Here is a 14917-nt window from a genome sequence, read left to right as displayed (position 1 = left end):
TACAATTCTCAGGATTGTTTAGCCAGAATGGCAAAAAGGTTTGCCATTATTCTTATTGGTTCTGAAAGAAGCTATCATACCCAGACCATAGGCTTTCATTGTAAGCTTTCATGATCAAAGTCAAATCTCTTGAAAGAGTTGTGCAGTATGCAAATACTTTCCTTCTTTCTGGCAGGTAAATGGATGCAGGAATGAGGCTTAGAAGAATAAATAATGCCAAATCACTTTGTCCTGATGCAATCAAGAGATATACTCTCTGAAAAATCAAAGTATCTAGCAAGTGACAAAAATTCAGTCTGATGTAAATTAAATGGCTGAGATATTGCATTTCCCTCTCGTCTAACAAATTGTGACCTAATAAAAGACAGACTGTTGCTACAATTATTCTTCAAGAAATGGGGCTAAATTTTTATAATTTTTCAGTGCCACTGATATGATTAAGTCAGCTCCATCCCCAAAGACTGAACTTAAGCAAGGAATTTGATGTACCAATACATTAAATTCGGAGTCATTAAATCAGAACCTATCAGAAATCTCTGGAGCTGAATGGTCTCCCTCTACCCTGTCAATCTTCTTAAAAGAAAAAAAATGACAACTGAAAATTACAGAAGACGCTGTAGGATTGCTTTGGACTGATAAACTACACCTGTGAATGTTGTGAAAGGAAGATCCTTCAAAATAATGAACCAAATATTTTCTCAGTTACACCAATGTATTGCTTTAAGTCAGTTTAGTACTACATATGCTTGCAAACAGAGCTAAATAGGTAAAGGCCACATAAACACCAGAGATACCAAGAAATTGAAGGAGATTCTGATATTTTATGAGTCAGTAGGGCCCTCTTTTAATGTGCTTGGTTAACTTTGATATGAAAGCAGAAAAGGAAATCAAATGATGCACACATGTTTCTATGCATATCAAAACTTGAGCTTTCTACTACCTTCAGGCTTAATGTATGTTTGTTATAAAAATGAAAGGAAAACCATGCAAAACTTTAATCCTGCAAAATAAAAAAATCAATTTAGTTCAGCCCCTTGATGTGTGTTAAAGCTATGTATAAATTTCAGCTGAGAAGTCACGCTGTCAGGAGACTAAATATATCAGAGCTTTATATGAGGTGTGTCCAAAGAGCAAAATAAACCTACCGCAAGTGACAATCCAGAACAGTCATGAGACACAACATAGATAAGGAGGACATAGAAGGAAGAAATAAAAATTAAAACATCCACACACAAACATTACTAAAACCACGGAAAAATGACCATTTACACATGTTCATTTTCTACTGAATCCCTCAATATGGAGGAAAACCTATATACATGTTGAGGCCACTAAACTCAATACGGCTTACTTCTGTTCACTTATAAGCCTGCACTTAATGTAGGCTGTAATCCCCTTTTTTAAAAAAACTGGAATGGGCAACTACCAAAGGGAAGGGCACTGTTTTAGGAGACTTTTGAAAGACTTCCCCTCTGCCCCACAAAAATCAACACCCTGTCCAAACTGAAAGCTCAAAGTTTTTTTTTGGCGGCAGGGGGGGGGGGGGTATTTTTTCCAGATTTTTTCTGAGACTGAGATAAGGCTTTTTTAACAACAGGAAGTGGCCCAGAAATCACTTCCTGTTTTTTTAAAAGATCAGTTCTCTGCATAAAATGGCCTTCAAAATGTAGAAAAAGGTCCGTCATACTTCCCCTCCAGACTGCCTTTGGGGAAATTCAGGGCAACAATTTGCATATCTCTGTTCTACTTGCATAAATATTTAAGCTGCAGTCCTGTGTACATCTGGGAGAAAGTCTCCACTGAACATAGGAGAACCTACTTACAAGTAAATGTGTACAAGAATGACACTCACATAGAAGTAGGTGACTGAATGGTAGAGGACAAGGCTTTTGCAGCTCTAACAAGAGCAGGAAATGGAAAATTTATAACTTGTGTACGGGTTACACCTGCTGAAATAACACCAGAAAGAGAAGGTGAAATATTGATATATTTCAGTCACCTATGTGGACAATTTTGTTTTTGGGAATATTTTGGACTTTGGAATTCCAAATAAGGGATGCTCAGCCTGTATTTAGGTTTCTATGTAAATTTGGGGACCAATCAGAAATTTTATTTTAAGCTCATAAAATTGCTTTTTAGGTCTATTTTGAAACACATTTAAAGGATGGAAGATCTCCATGGGATGCTGTGAGTTTTGTGAGCTGTATGGCCATGTTCCAGAAACCTATCCATGTCAACTTAAACTACACTGGGTAAATTTTCTAGTATTCTATATTTTAAACTGCATGTGTACAGGAAAGTTTTTGAGTGGTTATTTTGGTTTAGTGATAGTTTCTACTCTGTGAAATAAATGAAAGCATTTTGATTGCCTGTATTGTCTTGAACAAGAAATGAACAGCTGATTTCTGACTTTTGGCTTAATTGGAAAAGCGGTTCTTAATGGTATCTATGTAAATACTACTGCACATTGATATATTTGTAAATGTGTACAGTGCTATTATAACTTTTTGGTCATTTATCCAGGTCAGAACAAATATAATGAAGAACACTTAATAATATATAATAAAATTACGAGAAAAATGTTACAGAATATACAGAATAAAAAGATATCCACAAGATACATACATTTTCCCTATAAAGAAATGACATTGTTACCATTAGTATTGTTAGTAATGTATAACATGATTTTTGTACAGGTCTCAAAAAAGAGCAATCTTGAGTTTTTCCTGTCCTTAAGTGCACAGATTTCATCACAATTGCCATAGTCAACTTGGTAATTAAGAAGGAGTGAATTATAATTAGTATGTAAATGAAAACCATTTTTTTTCCGAGATGAATTGAGATATTTGCTAAATCATGTTTTTTGGATTGTAACTCACTGATTAAAGTTACTCTGCAATTTAAACTCATTCCATGAACATTCAGAAACTTTCACAGCTAATTTATGAAGATGTGTTGGCAACATAATTTTGGCTAGCATGAAGACAAAAAAACCCTAGCACTAACAATTTCCCAAGTGTTTTTCTTCTTTTAGGTAATAGGTAATATAATAAAATCAGAGCTTACAGCAGTTGATTTTTTTCTAAACTCAGAATACGTGTAAGCCATTTCAAATGCTGCTGGTGTTATAACCTGGGACTGGGAAGCACAGTTCGAAATTCAATTGTTACTCCCAATTGGAGTAGATCCATTGAATCAGTTGTGTGCTCAGAAGAGATTCTGGCTCCATTTACCAAAGAAAATACTTAGACAAATTGTTGGAATAGAAATAGATCACAACTTTATTGGTTACAGCTGCTAATAGGTTTGCCACCTGCATGGTTACAAATCTGATCACTAATCAACCCACTTGCCAGTTCATGAGCTACGTGACGCAGCTTGTTTTCTGGGCATTACTCCAGGATAATAGATATGGGATTTCAATAACCAAGTAATGACTTACAATTTTAAAAGCTGAGACCTGGAGATTGCGGACAAAATTCTGAGCCAGCTAACTGACCCAAGTGAAACCTTTGACTCGGGACCCTTCCACAAAGCTGAATAAAATCCCACATTATCTGTTTTGAACTGGGAGATATGGTTGTGTGGACTCAGATAAGCCAGTTCAAAGCAAACATTGTGGGATTTTCTGTCTTGATATTCTGTGTTATCTGGCTGGGTGGAAGGGCCCTGGGCTTCTGCAGTGCCATTGAGGGTCCTTCCATACAGCCCTATATCCCAGAATATTAAGGTAGGAAATCCCACAATATCTGCTTTGAACTGGTTATCTGAGTCCACACTCAGATTATGTGGGATTTTCTGCCTTGATATTCTGAGATATAGGTCTGCGTGGAAGAGCCCTGAGTAGCCAAAGGGTTTGAATACTGCTGGCTAGCATTTCCCACTCTTTCTTAGCATCTTTGCAAACCATATTTGGAAAAAGAGAAGCCAGATCAACCATGCCAAAGAACGGCACTCTGCCTTGTTTGCCACAAGCAGAAAAACTTCTCCTTGGTAAGCCAAGAAGTGGTTTTAATGAATGGTAACACTAATATATGAGAACATATGAGAAATGCTTGCTGATTCTGCCACTAAAGGCAAAAAAAAAAAAAAAAAAAAAAAAACTTCAAAAGGGAGCATCCAATGGAATCCACAGAAGAAACCAAATACACATTTCATGATGCTCAAAAGACTATTATTTATTTTATTTACAATATTTCTACCCCGCCCTTCTCAACCCCTGAGGGGGGACTCAGAGTGGCTAACACTGGCAACAATTAAAATAAAGTCTGACATTGAATCAAATAAAGGGTATTTGGAGAGATAATCACTAATTTAGTCTTTGGCTTCTTTCTAAAATAAAACTAAAAAATAATATCACTTCTATTGTAGGCACTTTCTGTAATAAGGAATTTCAGCCCAACTTATATATAAAGGGCATTGAAAAGTGGGAGAAGGACCTATTATTACACTTGTGATATTGTCAATCTGAAATGTATCCAGAGTCAGGATAAAAAGTGGCAATAGTACTGCAGTTGCCCAAACCTGCAAGGCAGTCTCCATATCTCTCTCCCAATCCTCTCTGGGTCTATTCTCAGTTTGGACTGTTCTGCTCTCTAGCATCTAGCTACACACAAAAAAGTATTCTGCTAATGTGAAGTAACAATAACTAGTAGCACAAGGAATCATTGCAATAACATTAGGGATTTTTTTCTGGTCCCCAGATGGTGGACCAGAATAAGCCCGGGGAATTGAATTCTTCAATAATGGGAGAATAGGTGACTTGTGCTCATCGTCTGGCTAAGAATGGCTGGGTGAAAATCCACGAGATTTGGCCCATTCAGATTGAGACCAAGATTCCCAGTTCTCACAAGGCAATCTTCACAGCAGCACTTGAACAGGAAGTCATGGTGTTGGCTTACCTTATCCTCCTCCATTATGGCATACAGAAACATGCTGAAAATGAGGTGTTTTTTTAAACTAAAAGGGGACTGTCACCTTATAATCGTGCTTTTCTTCCACACATATCGTTCTGAGTTAATCTCCCTAGCCAATTCTCCTTTCTTTATTTTTTTTACCCTTTTCCACTGCATAACTCTTCCTCAGAATGCCATTTTTGTCAAATTTATAGGAGCCCTTCTATTTTAAAAGAATGATTTAGCAGGCCGAATCCACTTCTGCTTGCCAATACAAAATATGTATTCAATGCAACAGTCTTCTCAGTCCTGAAAATAATGCCCTACAAATACTTTGGACTGCAGCCATTTTTTTTAGCAAACCTCCACCTTAGGAAACAGTATGGATAATACTTCTCTAATAAGGAGGACCATGAATCAGCTGAGCTACTTCACAAGCTATATATAGAGCTTGTGAAGAATTATATCAGTGACTTGTGCAGGTTTTCTATAGGCAGCTGCTTTACCTGTGCAGACTTTTGAAAATAAATTTACCAAAGATGGCAATATCAGGGGAAAAAACCATACTGTTTATATTACCTTAATTTTGGATCAAATAATGAATGTACTTTAAGGGGAGTATTTTCACCAGCACAGGGTTCATCAAGGGAAAAAATATGACCCTGCTGTGTAATTCTATGCATACAGAATAGCTGAAGTTTATTAATGCTGAGAAAATGAAACAAGAGACTAAGTGAATTTACCTGAACATACATAAGGCTAAATCTTGGGGTGGTGATGCTGGTAGAAGGTTAGCTTCCCCAATGACTCTGAGTACTCAGAAAGAACTTAGACCTTTAAATGTTGAGTGCAGAGATCTTGAAGAGGGCTCTGTATCGGCATTTGGCTGAATGTAGTTAAAAAGTGGTGTAAATACCCTATAGACACCAAATACTGTTTCATCTTGGAAGCTAAGCAGTACTACTTGAATGGGAAATGGCCAATGAATATCAGATGCTATAGGAAATGGCAAAACCACTGCCTAAGAAAACCCAATAGGATTGCCATAAATGGACATGGAACTTGAAGACACGCACGCATGCAAACCTCTTGTGGCTGGGAACTCTGACAAAGGTGGATTTCCACCCTCAAGGCATTTGTCACTGCATTCTCTGAATGTCATTACAGAGCCCTCTCCAGGCTGTCCAGGCTCTCCAGCTCCAGGCACTCAAAGCCATGGCATAGATGTGGTTTATGTGTATGTCCTTGTTCCCAGATGTACAGCTGTATAGGAATTAATAACTATAATACTGCTACTAGACCATATCCTGTAAAATTGCTTCCTGTGTTTTTTAAAAGGCATATGTATAGAGAAACACAATTCCCAAGATTTGGAGTAAATGCAGATCCTCTTCATTTATTCAACAATAACAATAAGAACGTATTTTCTCCAAAGAATATAGGGGTCTGTCATTTTTGGACAAAGTGAGAACTCATTACTGGCCCATTCAGAATGCCATTGTTCTCAAAGATTTTTCTTTGATAACCATGACTGTTAAAGAGAGCTGCATTTTGGCTATTAGCTTTATTGTAAACAGCCCTGAAGAGTTTGTAAAGAGTGTCAAACAGAGACTAGCGGTGTAATCCTCATGCATGTTCACTAGGCTGTAAGCACTACTTAATTGAATGATTCTCACTTCTGAATAAACACACTCTGAAATGGACTGCAGAAGAAAAATCTTTAGTTAGGAACATCAATGCACAATTAATATCCTGTTCCACAGATTTCTGAGTTGATCTATAGCGATGTAAACATTGTGGGGCTGCAAACAAGGGAAGTCAAGTGTAAATTAAGAATGCAGTAGCCCTATATACATGTGTCATGTAGTAAATCCTACTGAAATTAGTGGAACTGTCCTTGTAGTAAGCATGCATAGGATTATGCTATAGGATTTCAGAGTTAACAATTTTTCCCCAAAATAGATTCCTGCTGTCAGGCTACTGATGGTCTTGTATTCTCTTTCATATGACTTCATTATATGGGGCTTTTCCCCCATGCTAGGACACTGTCAAGATGCAGTAAGGACAGAGCCTGCTGGAGGCCATCACATGATGCAGGCTACTTCCAGTGGAGCTCCATCCTGGCAGTGTGGTCAGAGGCAGACCTTTGAACACAGGTGACTACCCATGTTCTCATTCACTAAGCCAGGGACAGCGCAGGAGGAAGTCGAGGGCAGCTGGAAAACATCATGTGAAGGTAAAAGGATGAAGTGATACGCTGTCCCAGGGTTTCCCTGCTGCCACATGGATTCCCCCACTGTTCCCCGGTTTATGGACCTCCATATGATGAGGTCCTCAATCTCTACTAGCAGCTTCTAAATTTCAAATACAACATAATTCAAAAACAAGATATATACTTTACCTGATCTTTTAGGTTCTTGCCTAAATCTTTTACATCTTTCATGTTAATTGCATTCTTTCCTCCCTTCTCCTTGCCCTTCTTCTTGTTCTTCTTTTTGAACAAGCATTTCTTACACAGACAGAAACAGCAGGTAAGGACTAATAGGATTGCAACTATGGCTATGGCTATTAAGGCCCAAGGTGGCACTGTGAACAAAACAGACACACAACAGGTACAAAACAAAATTGTATATTGTTAGTAGTCATAACATTTACTTAAAAAAACAAATAGGCAAAAAACAGAACCTACCATTTCAGCAATACATACAAAAATTCAGAGCAAAGCCACCTCTTGAACTTCACATGACTCTGTGCAATGTTTCCTCTCACATGAAGAAAATGCACAAAATGCAGTACAGATATGATAATGCAGTAGAAATTATCTTCACAGACAGCATGCAAAGTAGGACACATCTGCATTCAAAATATGTGGTCCTTGGTTGACAGAATTATTAATTCATAACTTTATAGTCGCTCTCTTAACCCACCTTGCATCATGACCTGGAAAACAAAGCTAGCTTCAAGTCAGCGGGAGGTGGCTGGGAACTTGGTCTCATCCAGAGCTTAGGAAAACAAGTGCATGTGATCGAAACAGTCACATATAATGAGAAGCATTTCTCTAGTTGCTGCTGCCTTTTCTTGACAATGACTCAGACTCAGGTCAAGGTCATCACTAAGCATCAGCCAAGGGCAATGATTGCTCAAATCAAAGATATCCATGTCACTTAAGCATTCATAAATTCCTGGCACTGTCAGTGTTTGGAGTAGAAAACAAAACTGTGATGAAAAGATGTTTCATTAAAAAATCAGTAAGGATCTGAATGTAAACCCAATGAGGATGATGTAATAGAAATGATATAGCTAAACTTTGGTATATTCATTGTAATAACCATTTCTATTTGAAGATAAATTTTTTTGTCAACACCTTGTAAAACAGGATTTAAAGAAAGCAGTCACGTGCTCAGCCTTTTAGATCCACAATATATTTCGCTAATCAACTTACATACATGTATCTACAGTTATGCCTCACAAATTAGAAGAGGCAATGGAATTTGTCAGATTATGCTAGTGAACAAAAGAAAAATGGATAGTGCATATACAAATGGGGAGAACATATACAAACTTGTAAGTATATTTAAATTGAATAGAATTAACTGAATTTATCATTTAGTGCAGTGTTTCTCAAACTGCACTCCTCCAAGTTTTGGACTTCAGCTCCCAGAAACCCCAGCCAGAATTCTGGGAGCCAAAGCCCAAAACATCTGGAGGAACACCGTTTGAGAAATTCTGATTTAGTCAGTTAAGGAGATTCAACAGATTTAACAAATAATTTGAAAACAATTTAATAAGCAACAATAAAAGCAATCAAGAACAATTGCCAATATACACTGGCTAATGGAGGAAGGTAGGGAGTTTGAGAAAAACATCTATTTCTGTTTTACTGACTATTCTAAAACCTTTGACTGTGTGGATCATAATAAATTGTGGCAAGTTCTTGGTGGTATGGGGATACCAAGTCACCTTGTCTGTCTCCTGAGGAATCTGTATAATGATCAAGTAGCAACAGTAAGAACAGACCACAGAACAACAGACTGGTTCAATATGGCAGAGCTGTATACTCTCACCCTATCTATTCAACTTGTATGCAGAACACATCATGCATGGGTTGATGAATCCAATGTTAGATTTAAAATTGCTGGAAGAAACATTAACAACTTTAGATATGCAGATGATACCACTTTGGTGACTGAAAGTGAGGAGGAGCTGAGGAGCCTTCTAACCAAGGTGAAAGAAGAAAGTGCAAAAGCTGGGTTGCAGTTAAACATAAAAAACCCCAAGATTATGGCAACCGGACTGATTGATAACTGATAGAGAATAGAGGGAGAAAATATGGAGGCAGTGACAGACTTTGTCTTTCTAGGCACGAAGATTACTGGCAACGCGGACTGCAGCCAGGAAATCAGGAGATATTTACTTCTTGGGAGGAGAGCAATGACCAATCTTGATAAAATAGTTAAGAGTAGAAACAACACACTGGCAATGAAGATCCACATAGTTAAAGCAATGGAGAAGATAATGGTGCTGGGGAAAATGGGAGAAAAAAGGAAGAGGGGCTGATGGATGCATGGATGTTATCCTTGAAGTGACTGGCTTGACCTTGAAGAAGATGGGAGTGGCAATGGCTGACAGGGAGCTCTGGCATGGGCTGGTCCATGAGGTCACGAAGAGTCGGAAGTGACTGAACAAATAAACAACACCATCATTTCCCAAATGCCTGTCTAAACAATTTATGTTGAGGGTATTAAAGTAGGCTCTCCACAATTGTTGGAGTTAGGGGTGCACAAGAGACTCATGTTGGGGGACCTAGAGATTTCTAGAGAGAGTATATTAATCAAATTCATGAATATTCAAATCTGCAAAAATCAAACCTGCAAAAGTCAAACCTGCAAATATGGAGGGCTAACTGTCATTCAATGTTATCCAGACTGGTTCAGAATTATGATTGTTGTTTTTCCTAATATCTCTCAAACATTTTTTTAAATCCAAAATTTAAAATGTGAATGTAACTCTTCAATGTTAATCAGGCATGTAGCCGGGGGGGGGGGGGGCTTGAGGGGCTTCAGCGCCCCCCCCCCCCCTGAAATTCTGATGGTGGTTCGCAAAAAGGCCTTACTGGTGCATTATTTAAACTGTTACGTTTATTCATATCATGATCTGATCACCATACTCAATATATCCCATATGCATGGGGGTATTGGGGTGACAATACAAAAGGTTTGCTAGGCTAGACGCTCTTTCACTCAGACTCAGCCCCCCCCCCCGAAACTCAGCCCCCCCAACCCCCCCTGAAAAAAATTCAGCCCCCCCCCCTCGGAAACGAAATCCTGGCTACGGGCCTGGTGTTAATATTATGTTTCTGTGTCCATTTGTTGTAGTTGATCTACAATGGTGAGGGAAAGAACCTTCCACACTAAAGTTGATCCCTATAAACAGTAACAGTATTTGGGGTCAAAACTAAGTTTGGACACTACATGTCTGATTATATTATTTTCTTTGTAAATGAACCCAGTTCCTACCATCTGATAAGAGTTCATGGCCTAGAAATTTCACTCCTGTAAGAAGTTTCAGAAATATTTCCTTAAAGTTGGGGGTTTCTAGGGGGCTGCACCTCTTGACTGAAAGAATATGAAAGAGCAAGTAGGCAACGGGATTGATGGAGATTGTATGTGTCAGATATGATGACATGCTTGTCACTTCCAAATGACAAAAACCTAAATATAACATTGCCCTACCATTTGACTGCTGGCAAAATAGGACATTCTTCTTTCCCTCCTCCTCCCTTGCATCTCTTCACATCACCTGAAAAACTTTTCACAGAGGGTTTCCAGGCTTCCAGAATAAGTCTTATGGATGCAGGAGAACTGCAGGGCAGTGGGGGGGGGGGGGGGGGGAGAGATTTTTCTGGTTTCATTGCCAGAAACAGTTATGTCAATGGAAGCATCCCAAGAGACCTTGACTTAAGTCTGGCAGTGCTATTAAGGAGGGAATAAGCTTGCCAAAGTATTTAGAAATGTTTCCCAACTTTGATGAAAAACACACCACCACTCACCTGCAAGAAATGTTGTAATTTTGTAATTTAGTGAAAACAACAACAGATGTGGGTTTCCCTACTGTATGTGCATATTTCTGCCACAAGAATGACTTAAGACAATATCACATTAGCATTTTAAAGCAAGTACTCATTGTATTGACGTAATTGATACAAGTTGAGTATCCCTTATGTGAAATGCTTGGGATCAGAAGTGTACTGTATTTTGATTTTTCTTTTGGATTTTGGAAAATTTGCATATACATACTCAGATATCTTGGAGATGGGATCCAACTCTAAGCATGAAATCAATTTATGTTTTATATGTGCCTTATACACACAGCCTGAAAGTAATTTATACCTAACATTTTAAATAATTTTTGTGCACTGAACTACTGGGAAACAAAAGTGTCACTATTGTAGTCATGCATTTTGGAGCATTTCAGTTTTTGGAAATCCAGATAATGGATGTTCAATTTGTACAAGTAAAAGCCACGTAGGGAATACTCGATGTTGCACTAGCCTATGGATGTTACGCTAGAAATGGAGTCAACTGACTTTACATTCGCACTCTGTCATAAAACTCACCAGGTTAGGTGAACATAAATTGGGGAGAGCAACACATGCTACCATGGGTTCATTGGAAGAAAAATGGGATATAAATCACCACCCTCTTTCGATTGTATGTTTTAATATGTTTTATGTATTGTATGTTTTATATTGTGGGCCAGCAGGTAAAACTCTCTTATTCTGTTTAATTCTCAGAAGATGTCAGATACTCAATTGTTATTTTTAGATCTTCACCTATTTTACAGATACTTTGGCGATTTTAGGAATTAATCAACTATTCAACAATACGAAAATAAAGAAACCACATTGTAGTAAACTCCATAACACTATAGATACTGAACTACAAATTATCTGATAGGCTTCAGTGAAATTTCTTCTGGGTGCAATGCAAATATATTGGCTAACCATATCTAATTTATTTAGATATTTCTAATCTCATAGGATTATCTTGTATATTTCTATGCCTCTTCCAGATATTCCCTAACTTCCCCAAGTCTACACACTTTTACAACAGTGTTACCTGGTACTAATGGCTTTTGTACAACACCTGCAGCAAAAACTAAGTTGTTGCACATATTGGTGGATGAGTTTAACACATAACAAAGAAAATGTGTACAATAAATATGACATTATATACCTTCCAACTGTCCTAGAGACAGTCATGATTACCCCTCTGTCATCCACTTTTTCACTTGCTTTAAATTTCCCCCTTTGCAAACTGAGTTCACACTGGAAAGATAATCACCTGCACTCAACAGACTAGGGTCCCTTCTACATAGCCATATAAAATCCAGACTATCTGGTCTGAACTGAATATTTGACAGTGTAGAGTCATATAATCCAGTTCAAAGCAGATAATGTGGATTATCTGCTATGATAATCTTGATTACATGGCAGGGCAGATCCAGCCAGAGAGGACAGGAGGAATGGGATCTTGTTCTTTCAGGCATTGCTTAGGCAAAATCAACCTTCCCTCAAGGTTTTTCGGTCTCATTAATAACTTTAGCTGTCTCGTCCACACTCTACTGCTGCTTTGTCACATGTGTTCCAGTTTTCATCTCTGAAATGTTGGAAGGTGTGAAATTCCAAAATTCCTTGGAACAAGAGGTCCTGCTAAGATCATTTCTTACATGTCCATGTAGATGTTTTAAATATCCGATGCCTGAAAACAGCACAAACAATATCAGTATAAATTCTTCATAGAAAAGAAGAGAAAATGGGCATTATTGGGGTAAGAGATTAATGCCATGATACTTTCCATATAAATAAAACAGCCTGACATAAAATGTGTAAACTGTGTGGGCTTAGCTGGCTATAGCTGTTACTTCCTGCATGATTTGTTCCACATTATAAGCAGTCAGCTATGCTTGAATCAATTTAACTCCAAATGCCAGCATATGAACTAAGTTTAGTTCAAGTGCAGAGCAGCAGAGAATACATTATCAGAATGTACAGAACACGTTACAAAAATATAACTGCTGCCCTCATTTTTAAAAGCTGAAAGGCAGACTTATCTTCATTAGGCACATGAATTCTTGTTTACTTAACTCTTGCATACAAAAATAAAGAATTATAATCTCACCAATCTGGGGGGGGCATTTGACAGAGTTTTCACAAATTTTATGCATTTGCATGTTGAAACACACACCCCCTCCATTTTTTCACAGCAGTAAACATTGATATATATATATATATATATATATATATATATATATATATATAATGAACACACACAAAAATGGGTTTTCTGCACAGCAACATTTTAATTGGCACAAACCATTGTTTGCTTCCCAGCCAAAAAAATGAGTCAGGAGAAATTAATACAGTTGTGAGAACTTTGCATAGTTTCTGTTCAGTATTCTCACATCTGAACAGAAATACACAATTTTTCATAATAAAGGCAATGTCTTGCACAAAGCATTGTTTCCAGTATCAACATATGTTATATTTTAGTGCAAGACTGCTATGCAACTCCCCCCAAAAAATATTGCACCAAAAAGAATCTTGTACAGAAACTGCAACCTTGCACAAAACATATTGGCACGATTTGATTGTGCAAGATTACTGTCAACTCCAAAAAAACCTTTTGCTGTGCAAGAAACCAGCAATCTTGTACAAAGAATACATGTGGTTATCCGATTTTCTATGTCACAGAGCTTGTACAATTAATTTTTTTTCAGATCCATGCCATTCTGTGATTGAAGGCTGGTTTCATAAAAATGGAGGCCAGAGTGTGGGTGGTCATATTCGACTACTGGCTCAGAATATACTGCATTCCCCCTGGTCTTGCCCCATTAACCATGAAGGCTGACTTCCAGTCCACATAGAAACAGGCTGCAATGAGAATCTCATCAATGGGCTTTTCTCCAGGCTTGCTACTCAGTATGGAGCACAATCAAGCCAAAGCACTCTTCAAATAACGTATCACAGACACAGAGCGCCAACTGGATTTAGCCTACACTGCAACCTTCATCGTCTATGAAGACTCATTTTCCCTATGAAATACTTAACAAATCTAGAGGTTCACAAATATTGGAGGGTCTTCACCCTGGCTTGATGTCACGCCCTTCCATCAGCTATACTTGAGGGCCAATACTGGAAGACCCCCTATCCAGAGAGACTCTGCCCCTGTGACTCAGGTAAAACAGAAATTACTGAGCATGTTTTACAGGGACATTTGAGCCAGACTCATCCTGCCTTTGCTATATAATTATTACCCAGGCCGTTCAGGACAATTTTACACCACCCTGCTGCTCTTGGATACTAACTCAGTTATAACCTATAATGCTGCCAAGTTTTGTGCAGCAGCACTCAAAACCTGCCTAGTGATGATTACTTCCAAATGTTAGCAATTTATCAGCTAACTGAAATGTAAATCAGTGTTCCCCCTAGTCCCCTAGACTTAAGTCCTGAATGCTCCTACCCCTCCATCAATCTCCCTCCCTCCCCATCGCTTTCTAGTCCCTTCCTGTCTCTAAATAGTGTTTGTGCTTTAGCCTTCAGCATATCTCTGTGTTCTAACCTTTTAGATTTTAATGTACAATGCTTTTATGAGACTGTACCCCACTCTCCTTATGCTGGTCTATGACCGCAATAAAGATTTTTTTATTTGATTTTTATTTTTATTATTTACTATATATAAACTATACCTATTTAAAGATTCATTCTTTTTCCCAATTTTACTCAATTTTTCATCTTGTTATTATTAAGATCTCCTTAGGTGGCATTAGAGGAGACTATATCTTTAAGAAAAAGCTCAGGCTGTCTGTGATTGTGTTTTACTTATCCTGCAAAGCAGGTCACTCTGAAGGATGAAAGCCATTGGGTTGGCAAAGCAGAAGAATGACAAAAGGCTCAGATGTCTGGTGTTGAACAATGCTACTTCCCCAATTGCCTTGCTATTGTTGAGTGCTTTTGTAAGCTT

At 38.0% G+C, this 14917-nt stretch overlaps 1 protein-coding gene across 6 annotated transcripts in view; it reads right to left on the bottom strand.

The window, feature by feature from the left end:
• SYT1 (synaptotagmin 1) overlaps window positions 1-14917 on the bottom strand; it is a 399960-nt gene that overhangs the window by 89382 nt on the left and 295661 nt on the right. For all 6 annotated transcript variants that reach the window (XM_060777410.2, XM_067469111.1, XM_067469113.1 and 3 more), the window contains one exon: window positions 7297-7481. In XM_060777410.2, the coding sequence (XP_060633393.1) occupies window positions 7297-7481 (185 nt within the window). The remainder of the gene's footprint in view (window positions 1-7296; window positions 7482-14917) is intronic.

The sequence above is a fragment of the Anolis sagrei genome, chromosome 5 (genome assembly GCF_037176765.1).
Source record: "Anolis sagrei isolate rAnoSag1 chromosome 5, rAnoSag1.mat, whole genome shotgun sequence".
NCBI lineage: Eukaryota > Metazoa > Chordata > Lepidosauria > Squamata > Dactyloidae > Anolis > Anolis sagrei.
Note: the sequence above shows the minus strand (reverse complement) of the source record. Positions and strands in the feature narration are given on the sequence as shown.